Consider the following 21,057-nt stretch of genomic DNA (forward strand, 5'->3'; position numbering starts at 1 on the left):
GTTCAAGATACACAATCCTCCACAGGCTATTCAGTGGTATAATATCCTCCTTTCTCCTGCTATTTTAATTGTCTAGATTATCTTCTCTTCCTTTTCTTTATTTTGGCTGAAGGCTGCTGAATCGAGTTTTTGATGAACCAGCTCCTCTTTGTTCTGTAGTGTTGTTCTTTTAGTGCATGTCTGCTCATTTCTGTTCCCGTCTGCATCATTTCATTCCCACGGACAACTGGGGGTTTGAGTTGTTCCTATTTCTAAGGTCTTGAGACTCGTTTTCCTGTTATTTACTTAAGATTGATCTGGTTTTATATGGTAGGCATGTATTGCTTTGAGCTTCCGTCCTCATGTTACTTTTGCAGTCTCTCAGATTCTCCGTTTTCTGGGCTGTTTTTCCATTTCCATTTACCGATAGAAACTTTTTAAGTTTTCCGTGATAATCAAATGATGACCTAATGATTGCTTAAGTGTATATTTTTCAATCCCCAAGTGTTGCTATAACCTCTGAAGTTTCCCTTGCTGTTGATCACAGTTTCAGTCTATTGTCATCTGCTAAGAAAACACCCTACTTGGGGGATCTTCTTAGAGATTGCTAATTTTTCTATGAAGCCTGGAATTCACTATGTTCTGATTTAAGATATTTTTTGTTTTAAAAAATCAGAGCCCTGTGATTGTGAAGCACAGGGGACCTTAGTGGCTCTTCACCTAGCTACCCCAGCGCTCATGTTTGGTACAACCCGACTAGAGCATCAAAACCAGAAAAGTCACACCGCTCCTGGGAAACTGTAATCACTTTCATTCCTAAGTGTTTTATATAAGAGATTTGAGTGGCAATACTTCCACATGGTCCTGGTACACCCAGAGGGTGTTGCCCCTGAGGCATCAGTTTCTTTTTCTAATCGGTTACATGGTGGAGGAAGGTGGGCACATTCTAAAAATGGCTGATGAAATCAAACCATATTGGAAAAGGTAGTTGGTCACTTCAGCTCCGAGGCCTTAGGATCAGATGTTTTGTCTAGATGTCCTGGAAAATGGCTGCCTCTCTGTGCCTCTCAGCTTTGTGTTGGCAGGTCTTGAATCCCTAACCATGCTCATTCATCCACTTCTAAGAACCAGAGTCTAGATTTGGTTGATTGGCAGGCTATTTGTCAATCTTCCTATTCTTTCTAGAAAGAAATGATGGATTGGAGAAATAACCACTTGATTCATAGCCTCAATTACTTCTCACTAGAAATCTGGGATCTTTTAAAATGAATCTGGTACATAAATAATAAATTATTTTCATCTGACTAGGCTTCCTCATGGTTCAGCCTGTCTACAAGCAACCTGTTTCAAGACATACAGCCCTTTTCATGCCATCCCAGTATTGATTATTTTTTCAAAATTCTCTTAAAATTGCTTGCATCAATCCCCCCAATATATATATCAAGCATTCTGACTTCAAGTGACCTGAGAAGAATCCATGTTATTATTTTGTGCAAATAATTGACAGGTACCTGCTTTTGCCTTTTTTAAAAAGATGGGTAATTGGCACAGTGCATCTATTTAAAATGCTTTGTACCATTTTGGTTGATAATGCTAATAATATTTTATTCCTGATCTTCTGGCATTGATAAGCTTTAGATAAGATTAACTGAGTGGGATCATTTCTCCCTGGCATTGAGTACATAAAGCAGGACAAACAAAAGTCTCCAGTGCACACCCACGGAGGGCAGTGTGAGGTACACATGCTCTTAGACATGGCTGCAAGTCAGAGCTCTCTATTTGCATCGACAAAGACAAATTCTTTTCTGGTTAAATCCATTTTCTTTAATCGAGTTAACCAAGTAGCAACACTTTCTAATTGTGTGGTGATGGTTTGCGGAGTCCAGAAGGCTGAAATTAACTTCATTATGAAGACATGGGACCGGCACTGAATGTGTGGCTAAGATATCACCAGTTAATGTTGATGTGGGCAAGGGATGTTTATTGGCACTTGCCAATGGAGGGTTCAGCAGCGAGTGAGTAGGGCAAGGGCATTTCTCCTAGGAGAACCAGGCTTTTTATACTCTGACAAAGAAGGCTTTCCCTGCTGGAGACTAAACCCATTAAAGACAGAAGCCTGGAAGCTGGGACTTGAGAGAAAGCAGCTGTTGTGAATCTCCACTCTCCAACTGCATTCACAAGGAGAAATAATCATGGGCACCCTTGGCTTCCCAGGTTCCATGGGATCTCTTGTTTTATTCATCAGGCTGAGGAAACTCCCAGGGGACAGTGGCTTCCAGGGCCCTAATAAGCTGTGCTCTCCAGTGCCCCCTTCTGCCTCTTTCTGTAGTGAACACAGCTGTGGGGTCCAGGAGGGATCCCTTGCTTCCTCAACAGTGTCGCTCCCACTGGGGGTTGAGAAAGGCTAAAGACTTATTTGCAGGAAAGTCCCAAGCCGAGCTCTCCACCCTTTGTCCCCGAACCACCAGCCTAACTATTCACCTATGTCTGCGGAGGGAGTGCTTCGTACAAGAGCAATGAGTCCATTTTTCCTCCTAGTATTTGATAATAGAGGAATATTGAGGAAGTCATCCAGCGATGGTAATTCTTTGCTTCTTGTTTGTGAGTGTCTGTAAGTGCCTTAGAGTGTTGGCGCCAGCATTACTCAGTGAATTTTGAATATACGCACCAGTCTATTAAATAGAAGTGTATTTATAATGGGTTCACACACAGGGCCATTAGAGCCACTTGGCTCTCGCTTCCTTCTCCATGTAAGAGAATCTCATCCTTGGAAGGATTCACTTTCCCCTTTAGGCTTCCCAATCCTGTTCCACAGTTGTCATAATCCTCAGTAGGCTGAAGTTATTCGTCTTCATTCCACAATCGGTTACAGACACTGATGGTGGAAAAGCACCTTCTTACATGGTTCTGAACATTGTTCCTCACACACTTCCTCGAGAGGCTCAGGTTTATCCTGATCGCATCACGTGCTCATGTTTGTTTCTGCTTGGGACTAGGTCGCACATTTGTAAGGCAGTCCAGTAGGGTATAAAACGACAGACACCTGTACTTGAAGAAGGAAGGCAATCCAACCTCAGTGTGGTGCATTATTCACAGCTGTGTGTGTCTTCTACCAACCATATAGATGTAGCACATCCTGAGAAGGTTTCCTCAGGCATCATCAGTGCACAGACCTCTGAGGTGATCTTTCAATGTTCTAAGATGCTCGTTACCTTTCTGGAAAGTTTATAGCGATAGAGAGCTACCTTCTTCCTCCAATGTTGGCTCCCTCATTTTTCCTTACCTTTTGATGAGAGTAAACATAGCCCTGATCCTTCTACCTCTGTCACCGCAGCAAAGAGATGTGTGACCACCAGAATGCCTTCACCATGTGTCCCCTGTGTGACAAGTCCTGTGACTATTGGAACCTCAGCTCAGCCTGTGGGACCGCACGGGCCAGTCATCTGTTTGACAATCCAGCCACCGTCTTCTTTTCCATCTTCATGGCTCTGTGGGGTAAGTGTCATCACAGTGTCTGCTCAATGGGGACTGTCCTTTAACAGGCACAGTGGCCAGGATTTGAAGGCTGTAGCCTTCAATTTATTTAATTCAGTATTTTATGCCTTCTTTGGTAATATGTATGAAAGGAAATTGGAATATCCTTCATGGCTCTCGATGTCCTCTCTTAGAGGAATAATGTTGATGTGGGAATTTGAACCTGTATGTGTTCTAAAACCTGCTGGCAACCCATAAGGCACTTGGTGCATTTCCTTCACTATGTGAAGCCATAGGGAGGGTGCAGTACAGAGATGAATGCTGGTGTGTGCCTTAGTGAGAGGTAGTTGATGTTATGATGGGCTGAAATTTGCTCTCCTGACTTTCAGGTTCCATGTTTTGTTTTCTGTACCCGAGTGTAGACTGAGCAGATTTTATTTAATGCAAAAGTGGTGTTTTCAATATTCTCACTAAAGGTATTTGTAAAAGAAAGAGCAAACAGTTCTTTCATTTTCCCTTCCTACATTCTCCCTGGAGTCTCAGCACGGCTAACTTGCTCTGCACTGTGCTTATCTGAACACATAAACACACACACACACACACACACATCACCCTACACACATACACACACACCACCCTACACACATACCCTACATATATACACACTACACTCACACACCACACATTACACAGACAGATCACACTCACACTCACTACACATACACATACAGACATACACTACACATACAGACATACATACTACAGAACACACAGACAGATAGACACATCATACTACATCTCAAACACCATACATAGCACATACACACCCCCACACATATGTACACACCACACAGACACACACACACCACATATACAGACATACACACTACACACCACACTCACACACCACAACACCACACACCATACATACACACAGACATACACACTACAGAACATGTAGATAGACACATCACACCACACCACACACACCATACACACATACCTCATATGTATATATATACACACACACACATACACACATACACCATACCATACACATAACACACACTACACACACGTAACACATACACCCCACATGTATATATAAACATACACACACATACAGACACCACACAAACATAACCACATACATATAGACACACCACATCACACAACATACCACAGACCACACACACCCATGCACACACACAATATCTCTGTATCTCTATCTCTATATCTGTATCTAGATCTAATCTATATCTATTTATATCTATCTGTATATATTCCTACAAACTGGGTAACCCTTGTGTATTCAGAAAGAGAGCAAGTCAACATGTTTTAGTCCATTTAGTCACCACCTGGTTTGTACTCACTGGTGAAAGTGAAGGACCATGTCTGTCCACTGGATCCGCTTAACAGACCACAGTCCTGCTGCAGAGCCTACTGATTTATTCCTACCATATCAGAGGCTGGAGAACCTGCCATGGTGGGTCCTGAGTCAGATTCCTAAAAGATAAGGAAAGAAGGAGGACGACAAAGAGGAGGGGATGGGGAGGAAGAGGAGGAGAAGGAGGAGGAGGGAAAGGAGGAGGAAGAAAAGGATGAGGAAGAGGAAGAAGAAGAGGAAGAAGAGAAAGAGGAGGAGAAGGGAGAGGAGGAGGGGAAGGAGGAGGGAGAGAAAGAGGAGGGAGAGGAAGAGGAGAAGGGAGGGAAGGAGGGAGAAGAGGAGGAGGAGAAGGGAGAGAAGGAGGAGGGAGAGGAAGAGGAAGAGGAAAGGAGGAAGAGGGAGAGGAGGAGGAAGAGGAACCTATTCCGAATTTTGGGAATAGAAACTGATTTCCCCCATTCCCTGGGATCTCTTGGGCTGAGACAAAGCTTGTCTGGAATGATTGTGTATTGCCAGATTGCCACAAAATGCCTCCAGAGGGCACTCTAGCTTTTAATCTCAAGGGACTCCCAGAAGTACCTGGGCAGCCCTTCAAAATAGTAGCCTATAGGTGGAGGTGGGGCTTGAGACCTGTAGCTTTGGGGTTTTTCAATCAGCAGGAAAAAAGTCAAGATCAGCTCTGCCTGGGAAACCACAGGCATCTGTGTCCCAGCACAGCATGTGTACCTCTGTCCCCTGCCCAGCGTAGTATGTTGGAACTTCCCTGAGATAACATTGAACCAATCAGGAACCCAGACTACATAGTCAGTTTTGGATTTAGTACAAACTGAGTTCCCATTCATTCGTCTTATTTATTGATTCTAACCCTGTGGAGTTGCTCTCACTTTAAAGCCTGGGCCGAGGTCTCCCATGAACTTTCCTGAGACACACCCCTCCCTGCAGCAAAGTGAGGTTGTCCAGCTACATTTCACAGACTCATGCTCCAACAACTGCCCATGGTCTGTGTTCAGTATCCTCAGTAAACAGAGTCTCAATTATTTATTGCCCCCACCTCAGAAAGTACATAGAGCTGGGATTGTATCAGGGCTTTCTGGTGTAGGGAAAGACTTTTTTTTTTTTTTTTTTTTTTTTTTTTTTTTAGCAGCCTTGCTGTGTTTTATGTGATTATGTATTTAGGTGGAGCAGCCAAGTGCCTTAGGCATGATTGCCTACAAATTACAATTAAAAATTATAGTAATGCCTCTCATTACCATGATTATTATGATTAGTGGCGCAGTGTCGGGTGGCCCAGGCTTGCCAGGAATGGGATGGAAAGGAGCAGTTCTGAGCAGAGAGAGAGGCTCAGGTCAGGTGACAGTGAGATGAAGATGCTTGCATCATGAAGACACTAGTCTGCAGAGTCCCCACCTGTCAGAACACTCAGCTCAGAACACTCTAGTGAAAGAACAGAGTCCAAACAGCAATGGGAAAGAGCTAGGCTCATAGCTCTGAAGAGAGGCCGAGAAGGCTGTGCGACAGTTAGACTGTCTTCAAACCATGTTCCTTGCCAGTGGTGTGACATCACAAAGCCAGAGCTTTGTGATCAGAGTGACGACAGAGCAGGCTGATAAGACCACCCATCCCTGCTTCCATGAACAGACTAATTTGGAGTTGTTTGCAGCTCTGCACCTCAGTGGCAGAATTTCCACAGGCTTCTGTTTCTGTTACTAGTAAAAGCGAAGGTCCTGAAGTTACAAGTGGTATCTTTTTAATTTTGTTTTAACAAGAGTGGACTCAAGGTTCATTTTTACTAAGTGCTCCCTGAAGCCAGTGCTCTTTAGCCACGGTGGTGCCTTGTTACTTTAGGCATGCTGCCTAAGTGGTGTCCTCTCCTGGGTGAAATAACACTCACTGAAGTATTAGGATGAGTCTTGTGTGTGAAGCAGATAGCTTAGTCCCTTGCATAGGTGTTGTATTCAGAGTGAACTGGCCTGTCCTCCCTTGAAGGACACCTCTGCTCATTATTCTCTGGCTTCTCTTCTGCATGTTCACAGTCGGCCTCTCTCCTTCCATAGAGAGAGGCTAGTTGATCAGCACTCCGAGTCCTGCCCTGCCCTAGGTACGTCTTCTGCAGGCACTGCAGAGAGTAACAGGACAGTGTCCCCAGGCCAAAGTCAGTCTCAGGAGGGAAGAGGCACTCACAGGAACAAAAGCTTCAAGTTCATGGGAGAGAACTACGCACGGTGGCAATGTGATGTAACTGCAAGCAAACACATGTACCTTTCAGTAGCTGCATGTTTAGCCTGCACAAGATTATGCTTGGTTCTGTGATGTGCATGAGTCAAATACAGATGGTTGGGATCTCGGGGAGCATTTTTAATCAGTCACAGCACCACAGACCTGAAATGGCAGCTGGAAACCCATCATGGTGTGTGGTGAGGGGCACCTGGCTGGCAGCATGGACAATGCAGAGCTAGAGAGATGATTCTGGGGACAGTCACATCCCTTCCTTTTGTAGGTGTCCAGACATACGGAGATAGGATTGTGGAAGGAAGAGTGACTTGGGCGGGGCCAGGATGGGGTGAAAGAAGAACCTGTAGGGTGAGATGGGGATGGGGTGTTGGATGTGGAAGGGACGGAAAGTGAATAGAGCAGCAGTGTGGGTGTGAGGCATGTTGGTAAACGATGGAAGAGGTCCAGATAAGGTCTGAGCTAGGTATCCAGAGAGCGCTGAGAGCTTAAAGATCCATGACCAATACAGGTGCCACAATCACAGTCAACCATCGGACTGAGCCCGGGGACCCCAGTGGACGAGCTAGGGGAAGGACTGAAGGAGCTGAAGGAAATTGCAATCCCATAGGAAGAACAGTATCAACTAACTGGACCTCCCAGAGCTTCTAGGGACTAAACCACCAACCAAAGCGTATTCATGGAGGGAGCCATGACGTCAGATATATATGTAGCAGAGAATGGCCTTATCTGACATCAGTGAGAGGAGAGGCCCTTGGTTCTGTGGAGGTTTGATGCCCCAGTGTAGGGCAATGCTAAATTGGTGAGGCAGGAGTGGGTGAGTGGGTGGAGGAGCACCCTCATAGAGGAAAAAGGGATGGAGGAGAGGCGGGATGGGATGGAGGATTTGTGGAGAGGTAACTGGGAAGAGGAATATCATTTGAAGTGTAAATGAATGAAATGATTAATTTTTAAAAATCCATGAGTTTAGTCAGGGGAATTCATTTTTCCACTGCCTACCATGTTGTCATTGCCAGAATCCATTGATAGAATCCACCTCAGATGCCTCCTCCTGTAGCTGGCTTTCCTCTCTGGAGGCCCACAGCTTTTGGCCTATGTTGTTCCTAAGGCTGTGATTGATTCGTGCCTTATATGATGAATATCCCAGCAGCAAACCTATCCTGGTGTCTAAAGGGCTTTGTTCAGTGCAGATATTTTAGTGTGGCTTGGGTATCTCTCAAAAGTTAGAAGCTGACTGGTGCTTACTCTAAACAGGAGAGATTTTCTTGTAAGAAAGTGAGAGCAGGGCTTATGTAAATTGGGTGGGGGAGAGTTGAGAGTGATGACTAAGTTCCAGGCATTAACGATCTGCACAGGCATGATGAGGCTTATTAGAGAAACTACAAACCCTTGTGTAAGTCAGCTTCCCATTCAACTTGAAGGAAACGGTGTTTGCTTAAGCTTGTGGTTTCAGAGGTTTGAGCCCATAGTCGCTGGCTTCATTGCTTTGGACCAAAGGAAAAAAGGAATGTCATGGTAGTAAAAGTATGTGGTGGAGGCTTCTCCTCTCATGGTGGCCAAGGAAGCAAGGACAAAGAGAAGGATTAGGGGAGCTGGGGACAAGATGTTGTCCCTGTGAATATACCTGAGGGACCAATTTCCTCCTGTATCATAATTTCTATCATAACTCTTCTCCCACAATTCTATCATAATTCAATAGATCATAACATTATGAACCCATCAGTGGACAAACTCATTGATGAGATCTGAGCCCCCATGACCCATCAGTGGACAAACTCATTGATGAGATCTGAGCCCCCATGACCCAGTCTTCTTCCCTCCAAAGCCAGTCAACTGGCAACCAAGTCTAGCATGTAGCTTTTGTGTGATATTTTAGATCTAAAATTTTTCTTATCCTTCAAAGTTTCTTTCATTTCTTGACATAAGTGTCTTTTTTTCTCCAGAATCTGGAAGTGGGGAAAAGTTCATCTGAGTCTTTTTAATCCAGTCATGTTATGATGTAACATGACTATATTAATGCGATCATCAATAAGGGCCACACATACAGAATAACCCCTTAGGAGTATATTGTTCAATGATCTTCTGTCTACAGAGATATGGTCTATTACATTCATATGAATGACAAGATTGTCATTCCCCAGATGATACATCTCCCAGAATGGCTCCCCTTTCATAAGTGACAGGTGACTGTGTATCTCTAGGTACTCAAGGAAGTAGAATATTTTGAATAGCTCTAAACAAAAGCCACAGAGCTTAATGTTTCAATAAGAGTTCTTAAATTTGAATTCTATTAAGTGTATTTTAATTTATGTCTATGGGTGTTTCGCCTGCACAATTATCTTTATACTACCTCCACATCTGGTGTGGAGAAAGAAAAACACTCTTCCATTGTTGGTGGGACTGCAAGCTGGAACAACCACTCTGGAAATCAGTCTGGCAGTTCCTCAGAAAATTGGACATAGGATCACCTGAGGACCCAGCTATACCACTCCTGGGCATATACCCAGAAAATGCTCCAACATATAACAAGGATATATGTTCCACTATGTTTATAGCAGCCTTATTTATAATAGCCAGAAGCTGGAAAGAACCCAGATATCCTTCAACACCTGGATACAGAAAATGTGGTACATTTACACAATGGAATATTACACAGCTATTAAAAACAATGAATTTGAGAAATTCTTAGGCATATGGATGAAACTGGAAAAATATCATCCTGAGTGAGGTTACCCAATCGCAAAAGAACACACATGGTATGCACTTACTGATAATTGGATATTAGCCCCCAAACTCGAAATACCCAAGATGCAACTCACAGACCACATGAAGATCATGAAGAAGGAAAACCAAAGTGTAAGTGCTTTGGTTCTTCTTAGAAGGAGTAACAAAATACTCATGAGAGCAAATATGGAGACAAAGTGTGGGAGGGAAACTGAAGGAGGGGCTGTCCAGAGACTGCTCCACCTGGGTATCCATCCCATATGCAGTCACCAAAGTCATACACTGATGTGGATGCCAGGAAGTGCATGCTGACAGGAGCCTGATAGAGCTGTCTCCTTAGAGGTCTGCCAGAGCCTGACATATACAGAGGTGGATGCTCACAGCTAACCATTGAACTGATTATGGGGTTCCCAATGAAGGAGTTAGGGAGAAGACTGAAGACTGAAGGAGCTGAAAGGGTTTGCAGCTCCCTGGGAGAGCAACAATATCAACCAATCAGAGCTCCCAGGGTCTAAACCACCAGCCTAGGAGCACATAGGGAGGGACCCATGGCTCCAGCTGTATATGCAGGGAAGGATGGCCTTGTCGGGCATAGGTGGGATCCTTGGTCCCATAAAGGCTGGATGCCCAGTGTGGGGGAATTCGTGGGTGGAGATGTGGGAGTGAGTGGATGGGTGGGGGGCACATCCTCATAGAAGCAGGCGGAGGGGGGGGATGGGTTAGGGGGTTCCTGGGGGTGAGGAACAGGGAAAGGGATCACATCCAAAATGTAAATAAAATATCCAATAGAAAAAAAATAAAAAAAAGACTACACAGAATCTACAATTCAAAAATAATTGATTGTTTTTCTTCTTTTTAAGCTACCATGTTTCTGGAAAACTGGAAGAGACTCCAGATGCGGTTGGGCTACTTTTGGGACCTGACTGGGATAGAAGAGGAAGAAGTGAGTCTTCTTGCCCACTTCCCTGGGCCCTTAATTCTCTTTAATCTAGAACTAAATGATACATAGTGGGGCAGTCACATACAGTTCGCCATCACCTGTCACTGGCTTGGTTTCACATGGTTTGTTGGCTATGTCATGGTTTATATGCACCATGGGGAGTTGAAATGCTTTGTCTTTCCTTGAGTTGTTAAGGGCTAGGGTTTGGAGAAGGTAAGAGAGCCCAGTAGCCTACTTTAGAAGAAGAGATGGCACAGGCTTCACAATCAAGTGGCAGCAAGTAACACTGAGACCATGAAGCCAGAGAAGAGGGCATCGTTGGTTTAGAGCTGGGACATGTCAGAATGCCCGTGAGCCTATAGAACATCAAGGTAGGGAGGTTTGAGAGGTATGGATGAAGGTTGCTAGGGCAACTAATAAAGAAAGACCCACTAAGTGACTTTGTGAGGATTCAGTAGACTGTGTGAACTGAGAAAATGAGCCAAGGGCAAAGGGTAGATTCCTTCAAAGCTTAATTTTTTGTGAGTAGATGATATTTAAGGCATGTTAAAAAGTAAGCCTTCCTTTACAGCTCTTTTGAAAATTAGCTCATGAAAATTAGTCATGGTTCTCATGAGCTAAATTTGCAAGGGTTACTAGTCCTGGGTGTTGCTCATAGGGTAAACAACAAACGTGAGTATCAGATAGAATTTCTGGTACCCTGGGTGCTTTAGGTAAGAGTGAGGGACTACACCTGGAAGGTCCAGGGACCATTTCACTGTGTGGGAACTCACATGGGGGGCTAGCCATAGGTGTTATGGTGGCTCCTGGAGAATAATCCTTCTCCTTACTGTCCCATGATGACTGACATGCTTTGCCTTGGGCTCTTACAGTAAGGCCCTGATATTTTAAGAGAAAATAAGTGAAGTTTCCAATTTAGTTTTGTTTTCAAGCCCATGTTGCCCCAAGTCTGTAGCATGTTATCATTTCATATCTTTAATGCTATAATTAGTCAACTTGCCTTTGAACAGATGGTCTGAGAAGTGGCAGGGGCTGTGTGGTACAGGCAGCCCGTGGAATGGAACCTACCAATCCAGGGCATGTTGATTAAGTGCTCTAAAGGGAGGTGTATGTTAATATAGCTTTTCCCTGCCTGAAATGGGCTTTCAAGGTCTGGAGACATGCCTTGGTGTTGAAGAGCACTAGGTACTCTTACTGAGTTCGATTCCTATCACCTATGTGGCAGCCCGTGACCATCAGTAGTGCTAGTTATAGTAGATCTGACTCTTCTGGCCTCCATGGGCACCAGACATAGATGTAGCATAGAGATACTTGTGCAGGCGAAACACCCATAGATATAAATTAAAAAGAAAATTTAAAATAAAAAACGGGGGGTTGGAACAGCCTGTACCCTCTCCTACTGCATTCCATGCTTGGATATGTGTAAATGAACTCACCTCATTCCAATCCTTCCTGCTAAGCACCAGATCTGGTATCAGTACGATCACTGACTCTGCAGCAAAGGTAAACTATGCATATAGATTGCGCCTCCCCCCCCCACCCCCAGAGATTAAAATTAGCTGGGAGATAGGCAGCAAAGAATAGCAGAGCCGATTGTAATTTCCAGAGATCACTGACTGATGTGTTTCCAACAGAAAGAACTGTAGAAGTTAGTTGTGGGAGATCCAGTCGGGACACAGTCATTCTATTAGTCCTTCTTGATTTCAAAGCATAAATAAGGAATCAGAGAGGGAGAGGAGAGAGAGGGAAGAAAGGAGGGTAAAGGAAGATGTGGTTGGGTATGGGGAGGTGGGTGTAAAGACTTCTTATACCCCTAATGCCAAGCGCTGAGATGTCTCCAAAGGAGAGGAGAAGCAGCATCCTGCCACATGGAACCTATGTGAGCCACAGACAAGCTGGCTCTCCCTTGGAGAGGACACACAGACATGCTTGCACACAGAAAGGCATCAGTGTTAGTGCAGTGTCTTTGAAATCCCTGCTCTAAGCCCCCAGTAGGAGTGGGATCAGGTTTTACTCTTCTTTTTCTGTAGCCAAGTTTCCTGTTCTCTGATTAACTCAAAAAGCCACTGCAACTTTCTGGGAGACACATGAGAGAGGAACTTCTGTGCAGGTTAAGTGGGACCTGGCCGAGGTTGGGTTTGCTGTGACACAGGAAATGCTTCTAGTGGGGCTTCTGTGTGAGGTCCTTCCTGTGCCTCACATATGTGCTGCCTGGGGCCAGTGTAAATGAGGGGAAGGGAAGTCAGGCTCAGCTTTGTCTTCAACACATTCTTATGTTGGTCTATGATTTGAGTGCACCTAAACTCTCCACTCAGCTTTGAACTTAGGCCTTAGCCATGTACTATTTCCAAGCTTGCGTATAGAACATGGAGCTTAGTTCCTGAGCTGCAAAGGGTTACATTCAACAGGATGTTGCTTGGTCTGTAAATATATAGGGTAGAGGCCAGAGTATTATACAGCAGAACGTTCTTCAAGGAATGGGGACTTCATATCGGGGACTCCCATGGAAGAATTAGGTGAAGAATTGAGGGAATTGTAAGGGATGACAACCTCATAGGAAGATGAACAGTGTCAACTATCTTGGAGCCCTGGGAGCTCCCAGAGACTGAGCCACCAAAGAACATACATGGGCTGGTGGGAGGTCCCTGGCACATATGTAGCAGAGGACTATCTTGTCTGTCCTCAGTGGGAGAGGATGCACCTAATCCTGGGGACACTTGGTGTCCCAGGGTAGGGGGATACTGGAGGGCACCCTCTCAGAGATGAAGGGGAGGGATTTAAGGGAAGAACTATGAGAGGGGGGACCTAGAAGGGGGCAATATTTGGGATGTAAATAAATAAAGTAATTAATAAAAATGTCTGTGATTATTGAGTGCTGGGATGTAGCTCAGTAGCAGGAGATTTGCTTGGCCCTTATTTCATTCACCAAACAGAAAATCTTGTAAAGAAAAATCTGGGATTTGAAGACTTGCCAAATTTTAATGGGCAAAAGAGGGAATAAGAGGCACCCCCAAGAAGGAATCAGCAATCATGAGCCTGACCTAGGAAGCTGGGAGTATAGATCAGAAATGGAAAGATGCTTAGAAAGGCCCAACCAATGGTGGAGGAGCCAGGGATGAGGAGCCGATGGGGCACAAAGGAACTAATACCATCCAGTGGCCAGATGAGGATAGGAATTGATTGTTTATATGTGTCTGCTGGGAAGGACTGGAGGACACCTAAGTAAGGTGTGTGTGACTGGCATAGGAGTCCTGGGGTTTATACAAATAACTGTATATTGGAGCATGTTTAACTTATGCTGTGAGTGACAGGAGCGATGTGGGTATTAGTTAGTTGGGTGTTGGAGGAAGGAAGGTGTCTTAGAAGCCCAGCAATGTTTTGTGCTTTAACCAGATGCCTTCTCCCAGCTCCCAGGTTCAGGAATTCTCTCAAGGTGCTCTTTCTCCCTGTGGTCTTCTCCAGGAAACACGCACCTGCTCTGGGAGAAGGTTGGAGCATATGCACACACACACACACACACACACACACACACACACACACTGTAGCCCATTTGCCTCTGTGTCTCCTACGTGGGGTGTTCTCAACATGTAGGAGTGGAATAAGCAAGCTGGCACAGGTCCAGCATATAAATTGTGATACAAATAGGTAAATGGTGGAATTTGTTTTTTTATGAGGGCCAGGAGGTGGGTGTGTAGCCAGTCCCTAGGGCTAGTTCAGAACCTACAGTACAGACAGCACAAACAGTACAGTACAGTACAGTACAGTACAGACAGCACAAATGGACTAAGGATGCCTTTGGGTCCAGTGTACCTTTGTTGCAGAGAGGTCCACCAGACCTCTAGTGTCTTTGGCTTTGATGTAGAATCATTATTTCAGTGTCCTTTCTTGCTTTTATCACATAAAGCCGAGTATTCTGAGGAATGCGGATGTCTTGCCCATCCATCTTTCTCTGACTGCTCACCTGCCATACCAAGCCTTAAATGTTCTCAGTGACTCCCCATTGTATAGAAAACAGGATCCTCTGTCATCTGTTCAGTTCTCAGCTCATATCATTATCCTTGTGGAGACCTTCCTGGCAATCAGGCCTGTATTCTGTCCCAAGCTCATTTTTTTCTTTTCAGTGACTGTTCACACAGAAGGCTTTCCTCTAATTTCCATGTAGCCTGTTTTATTCCATTCCATTCCATTCCATTCCATTCCATTCCATTCCATTCCATTCCATTCTCCCTTCATCCCTCCCTCCCTCCCTCCATTTCCCTCTCTCTCTCTCTCTCTCTCTCTCTCTCTCTCTCTCTCTCTCTCTCTCTCCCCTTTCCTTTGTTTGTTTCTTTCTTTTTTATGGTCCTAATGGGATGCTACCTTCCTTAGCTTGACTTTCTCTAATGTCCCATTCAACCTGCTTTATTCTTTCTGTCTTGCTTATCTGTACCTAGTATTGTTAATTACTTCCTGATATTTAATTTACTAAAAGATAGGCACCATGGAAGGAGAGCCCTTGTATAAAAAATCAGCCTTCAGCCTCAGTGTCTGGAAAGGAGATCCAGGCATGGAGATGCTTGCTGGGTCCATGTTGAAGAACTTGGTGAATGAATCTCTATAATGAAAAAACCATGGGTTTGAAGATTTGATGAATTTTAATGTCAAAGAGGGAATGAGGGTAAGAAAGAAAGCAAGAAGAAATAAGGAATCATGGCTCTGATTTTGAAAGCTAGGGATACAGATCAGAAATGGCAAGATGCCTAGAAAGGCCTGGTAACTGGAGGAGGCAGCCAGGGATGAGGAGCCAGTAAGGAACAAACAAAACAGCAGCAACAACAGCAACAGCAAAAACAAAAACAAAAACAACACACACACACACACACACACACACACACACACACACACACACACACACACCAAAATAAGAAAACCAAAACTCAACCAAATCACTAAAACCCAGAACAGTACTAACCCAGTGGCTAAATCAGGATGGGCACTGATTGCTTATCCCTGTCCCCTGGGAAGCAGTGTGTGTGGGGAGGGGTGGGGTGGGGGAGAGGGGAGTCCTTGTGTTGAGCACCAAAGGACTGAAGGATGCCTTTGGGTCTAATGTACCATGCTTCTGTCCTAACTGACCTCAGATCACCCAAGTCCCATGTGAGTCTGGCTTGAAGCCTTTGTTTAGGCCAACTTCAGAGGAGGCTTCCAGATGGAAACAGCTTCTGGAAAGACTGCATATTTGTGGAATTTGGCATCAGATCTGCATCTATGGAGTTTATTGTTAAGGCCTGTTATGTTGATCTGCCTATGGCTGGATGGGTTCAGTTCTGATCTGCCCGTAAGTTCATTTTCTTAGCTTTTGAGGGAGTCTATCACCTCATCAAGTGTGCTTGGGTGCAAACAGGGAGATTCTTGTGTGATCTGCCTCAGCTGAGTAAAGGACAACTGGCCAAAAGGCTGGACTTCTAAGTAGAAAAATGTGATTTGAATTGGGGTGAGGTGGGCCACAGCCACAACTGTTGTGAATCAAGAGATGGGTTGGAATCATCCTGCTGGGCATCATGAAGGAGCCCAGGACTTTCCCTTGATCCCTTTACAGGACACACGAGGAGAAAAGCTCCTGTGACTTGACCAGGGTTAGGATACACATTATGTCACTCAGCAGATGCTGCTGCAGCTTTTAATTCTGACCCTCCATTGGAGTAATGAAGAAGCAAAGTGAAGGGATGTCAGCAGCCATGGTGGAAAACTTCAGCCCACATTTCCCAAAGTATTCCACCAGACTCCTAATTGTTGCTGTCAGGGCTGTTCTGTGGGAAATGGTGAGCTCAAGAATATTGGAGAAGTGTCTTTACCAGAGCTCTTTCTAGAACTTTCAGTATTCTTATGGAGAGTCTCAGGAGGATGATTTCTTGGGACACATTATCCTAGAACTCTTGGAGTGCACCTTGGGAAATACTGTGTTGGAGAGTGGGATGTGGACCTCAGGTACAGTTAGAGACGTCCACGTGCTCTGCATGGTACCAGTCACTGTGAGAAACCAAAGAATATAAAAACAGACTGCCAATTCTTCAGAAGAGAAAGACACTTGCGTGGGTCTAGCCAGAGGGAGAGGTCAAAATGTGAGACATAAGCTATACAATTGTAGGAATTTGTAGAACTTGGCTAGACTCATTGCAGTAGTTAGAGGACTCCTGGAAGTGATGAGTCTGGCGCGCCTTTGAAGACTGTGATGGGGGAGGCCCTGAAAAGTCACTTTAATAGCATTGTCTACCATGATGCTATGCTCCTTGATCACTTGAACAGTTTCTCCGATATCACAGTTTGTTAGGAAACTGGAGGCCAGTAAGGTATCTAGCAAGTTGGCCTCTAGTGTCTCTGACATATGGGTGGTAACAAAGAAGTATGTGCTGTCCAAACAGCACAATGCTCTGCTCCTGAATCTGTACTTAGAGAACATCAGAAAGTGGACAAGATCACGAAATCCTCATGCCTTCGGAATTCATCTTGGAGCTAGCCATTGTGGGAGGGCCTAGCTAAGTCTTGTTTGAAGTGAGCTGTGTCTGCGAAGCGATTTGATTTGATAATCTTCCTCTTGATTCCCTGGGAGCTCTTTCCTGTGCCTGGTGATTGACACTGCAGGCTGGACTGGCAGAATAGCTTAGTGATATCTCTTGAGTATTTGCATGCTGCTGTGTTCACTAATGAATTGATCATCTATGTTGTCCCAGACAGGTCCAGACAATGTATTTTAAGATACCTCCCACCTCCCCATGGCCATCTTGACTTTGATATTATTGGCTATCATTTTAGCCTGCAGAATCACGGCACAGAGAAGCATTGTTGCTTTGTCAAACTCCCAGCAGTGGGGCACAACATTTTCTATCAGGGACTGGGTTCTTTGTAGGTGAACTTGAGGCATAAGGATAGGGTCTCCTGCCTTTGTCATACTGTTCTGCAAAACATGTAGCTTCTGGTTGTATCAGCTTTCTGGTTAACATCTTCTCTCTCCTTTTTCAACACCGGCACCAATCCCAGGAACGTTCCCAGGTTTGGTTCTCAGTGTGACAATAAGTGTACTGTGTCTCATCTCTCCTTGCGACATTTGTGTCTCCGGTATAGATTCCTTGTAATTGTGTCATGTGGCAATTCATGTCCGATAGTGTCCATTCCTAAACCCAGTTCGATGTATTTGTGGTGTCTGGTTCTGATTCACAGGCCTCAGCCACCCTTCTTCCTGTTTACTAACTCTGTTTACTGACTCTGTGGTGTAGGAACACTCCCGGCCTGAATATGAAACCAAAGTACGAGAGAAACTGTTAAAGGAGAGCGGCAAGACCTCGGTTCAGAAGCTGGAAGTGACTTCATCTGAGGATGATGAGGTGAGAGGCGCCGCTCATAGCCTTTTCTGTTGTTAGTGTCTGTTGTGCTATTTGGGAACCTTAGGGATGAAAAGAGTGACCTTGCACAGGATGGAATGAGTGCTTGATGTCTGTAATCCTCCTGTAGCCAGAGTCCCTGGGGAACAGGTTGTCATGGTAATAGATCCACTGAGGTCCTTGTGGTACTGTGTGGACAAAATGGGAGAGCATATCAGAGAAGAGAAAACCCATCTCAAGGCTGTCCTGTGGACAGCATTTCCTAAGTCCCCACTACATTACCACTACATCCTCCCTGGATCCTTATTCCTCACCAGCCACTGTCTTAAGTGTGCTGTCTTTATATTTATTCTCGTGAAAGGTCTACAGGGCTGGTAAGTGATATGAAAAGGAGAGCTGATGAGTCTCACAGCCAATAAATGTGGCTTTGCCAGGAGTTCTAACCGTTGCCTCTGCATTTAACCACCATGTTCTAACCGTTGCCTCTGCATTTAACCACCATGCCACACTATCCCCTGAATGCACTGGGGAAATCAAAGGCTAAAGCAGAAAATGGTTCTTAGGACTCACAGAAGCAAATGCATGCCTGCATTTGCTTAAGTTAGTTAGATGTTCATACATTTCATTCTTCTGGGTGGGCCACAGGAGGATTGCAACGCTAAGCATGTTCTCTTTCCAAACTTAAGGAAGTGCTGTGATTTGTAAATACACTTGGTGTGTGAGTGTGTGTGTCTGTCTGTGTGTCTGTGTGTCCCCGGAGGGGGGAGTCCTCCTTGGCAGTACCTGTTTCTGAGTGCCACCCTGCTTTTAAATCAAGAGCCTGTGTTTATATCTTTCCTAAATCTGATTTCTTGGGGGAAAAAATCAACAGGAGTGAAAAATCTGTTGTTTTTCAATGTGTCTTTTCTTCATCCTGGACATAAATTCAAATTTCATTATATTTTATATTCTTTAAGTTGCAACCATTCATGTTAACATGCAAATTTATGCAAATACCAAAACAGAAGAATGTGGTGTTTTTGAGCCCAGAATACTAGCATTAAAAAAGAGAGAGAGAAAATAAGACTTAAATAGAAGGGGTGGGGGAGTTTGTTTTTCCCCCTTCTTTATACTAAAAGAAAGCCTAACAACACCAATTATTTGGAGAATAGTGAATTTGGTCTCAGAAGACTAACCGGCACTGCCACCTTCATTTGGTCTCAGAAGACTAACCGGCACTGCCACCTTCATCACAAGGCATCATTCTCTCAGCTTCAGCAACTCAGTGCACCTTTCTTTCTCACCATAGAACAATATACAACGAATAATTTTATGGAAGTTACATATAGCTTTTATTGAACCAATGGCTCATTTAATTTTTAAAAACAATTTCTTATTATTTTAATAAGATGTGGATGTGCCTTCACAGGCCAGGGAAGTCTGATCTTCCTGGAGCTGGCATTACAGGTGGTTGTGAACTGCCTAATGTGGGTGTTGGGAATCAAACTTGGTTCCTCTGGAAGAACAGGAAGTGCTCTTAACTGCGGAGCCATCTTTCCAGCCCTGACTCATTTAATTTTAATTCCATAGACGGGAACACCAATGAGCTGGAATTGTGGACAGTGGGGCTGTGGTTCTAATATAAATATTGCTTGAATATATATGCATGATAGGTCAACTGACTTTCGGGAACTATGAATAATTAAAAAACATCTGAATGCATTATGAATGATGCATATGTTTATGTTGTAGCATTCAGCATTTCTATTCACTACCCTGTTGAGAATGCAAAGTCTAATAATGCCTTATGGGCAATGGGAGGAAGTGAGTTACCCAATGCGCAATGTGAGATACACATGGCCTGTGCTTGAGTGTAGGATTCTTCTCATGTTCTTTTAATTCTGGTAATATTGTAAATGCTTCTTCCTTTGCTATAAATCTAACCATTGATGGGTGGTAGTAATGGTGGACATGTTGCTGCATTGATATCTGATGGAATATTGATATTGTCTGGAGGGAAGAGTCTTTGTGGTCAGTCCTCACTGCAAAACATGCACTAGGACATCAAGGAGTATGGGGTGCTATGACAGGCATTTGAGTAGCAGACTGGAGTTAAGAACCAAGGTCTAGCTGGGCTTGGATACCTGGATACCCTTCTCTTACCCCAGTGGTTTACCTGGATACCCACTTCACAGCTACCCTGAGACTCCATCTTTTGTCCATACTCACCTTCTTCTGGAGTGCTAAAAACACTACTGTTCACTGAGGCTCAGATTGGCACAGGAAACTTTCCAAGAACACACAGCCATTTGTTGGGGAGCCAGCCATTGATTCTGTTTTAACTCAAAGGCCCATTGCTTTTTTTCTTCCTTTAAGAAATTTGAGTATATCATGTACATTTAAAATTGAGATTTAACTCTCATACTATCAAACCCTGGTTTGATCTAGACCTACTGACACAGAGCATTTCGGAGGCAGAGGCAGGAGGATTAGGAGTTGGGGGTCACCTTCCTCCAGTGTTTAATGAGCTCCAGGTCAGCCTGAGCTGCAGGAGACCTAGTCTTTAACTACCAGAAAACAAAGCATAGCTTAATACTTACCCATACAGTTCAGTAACTTTCAGTACCACCTTAGATTTCTGCAGCTGTTCCCCACAATACATCTTCAAAGCAGTTTTGTTGTTCCAACTAGAAATCCTGTACCCAGCCGGGGATAGAACTCAGTGGAATGCTTGTCTAAAATGTACAAGTTCTAAGGTTCACTCCTCAGCACTGCAAAGCAAAGAACCACGAAACAAAACAAAACCTTGAATAAACTTAAAAAAAAAAAAAATATATATATATATATATATATATATATATATATATATATATATATATATATATATCCCTCTACCCAGTTGCTAAGCTGTGGAAAATAATTAACGTTTTTGTCAGTGTCTTGAGATCTGTTCTTCTGGAGTTTCCTGCAAATGGAATTGCTTAACA

General features: G+C 44.2%; 1 protein-coding gene across 5 annotated transcripts in view; it reads left to right on the forward strand.

The window, feature by feature from the left end:
• Nucleotides 1-21,057, forward strand: part of Ano2 (anoctamin 2) — a 338,029-nt gene that overhangs the window by 173,188 nt on the left and 143,784 nt on the right. For all 5 annotated transcript variants that reach the window (XM_076940592.1, XM_034512071.2, XM_076940594.1 and 2 more), the window contains 3 exons: nt 3,314-3,474; nt 10,654-10,736; nt 17,987-18,094. In XM_076940592.1, the coding sequence (XP_076796707.1) occupies nt 3,314-3,474; nt 10,654-10,736; nt 17,987-18,094 (352 nt within the window). The remainder of the gene's footprint in view (nt 1-3,313; nt 3,475-10,653; nt 10,737-17,986; nt 18,095-21,057) is intronic.

This window comes from Arvicanthis niloticus, chromosome 9 (genome assembly GCF_011762505.2).
Source record: "Arvicanthis niloticus isolate mArvNil1 chromosome 9, mArvNil1.pat.X, whole genome shotgun sequence".
NCBI classification, from domain to species: domain Eukaryota; kingdom Metazoa; phylum Chordata; class Mammalia; order Rodentia; family Muridae; genus Arvicanthis; species Arvicanthis niloticus.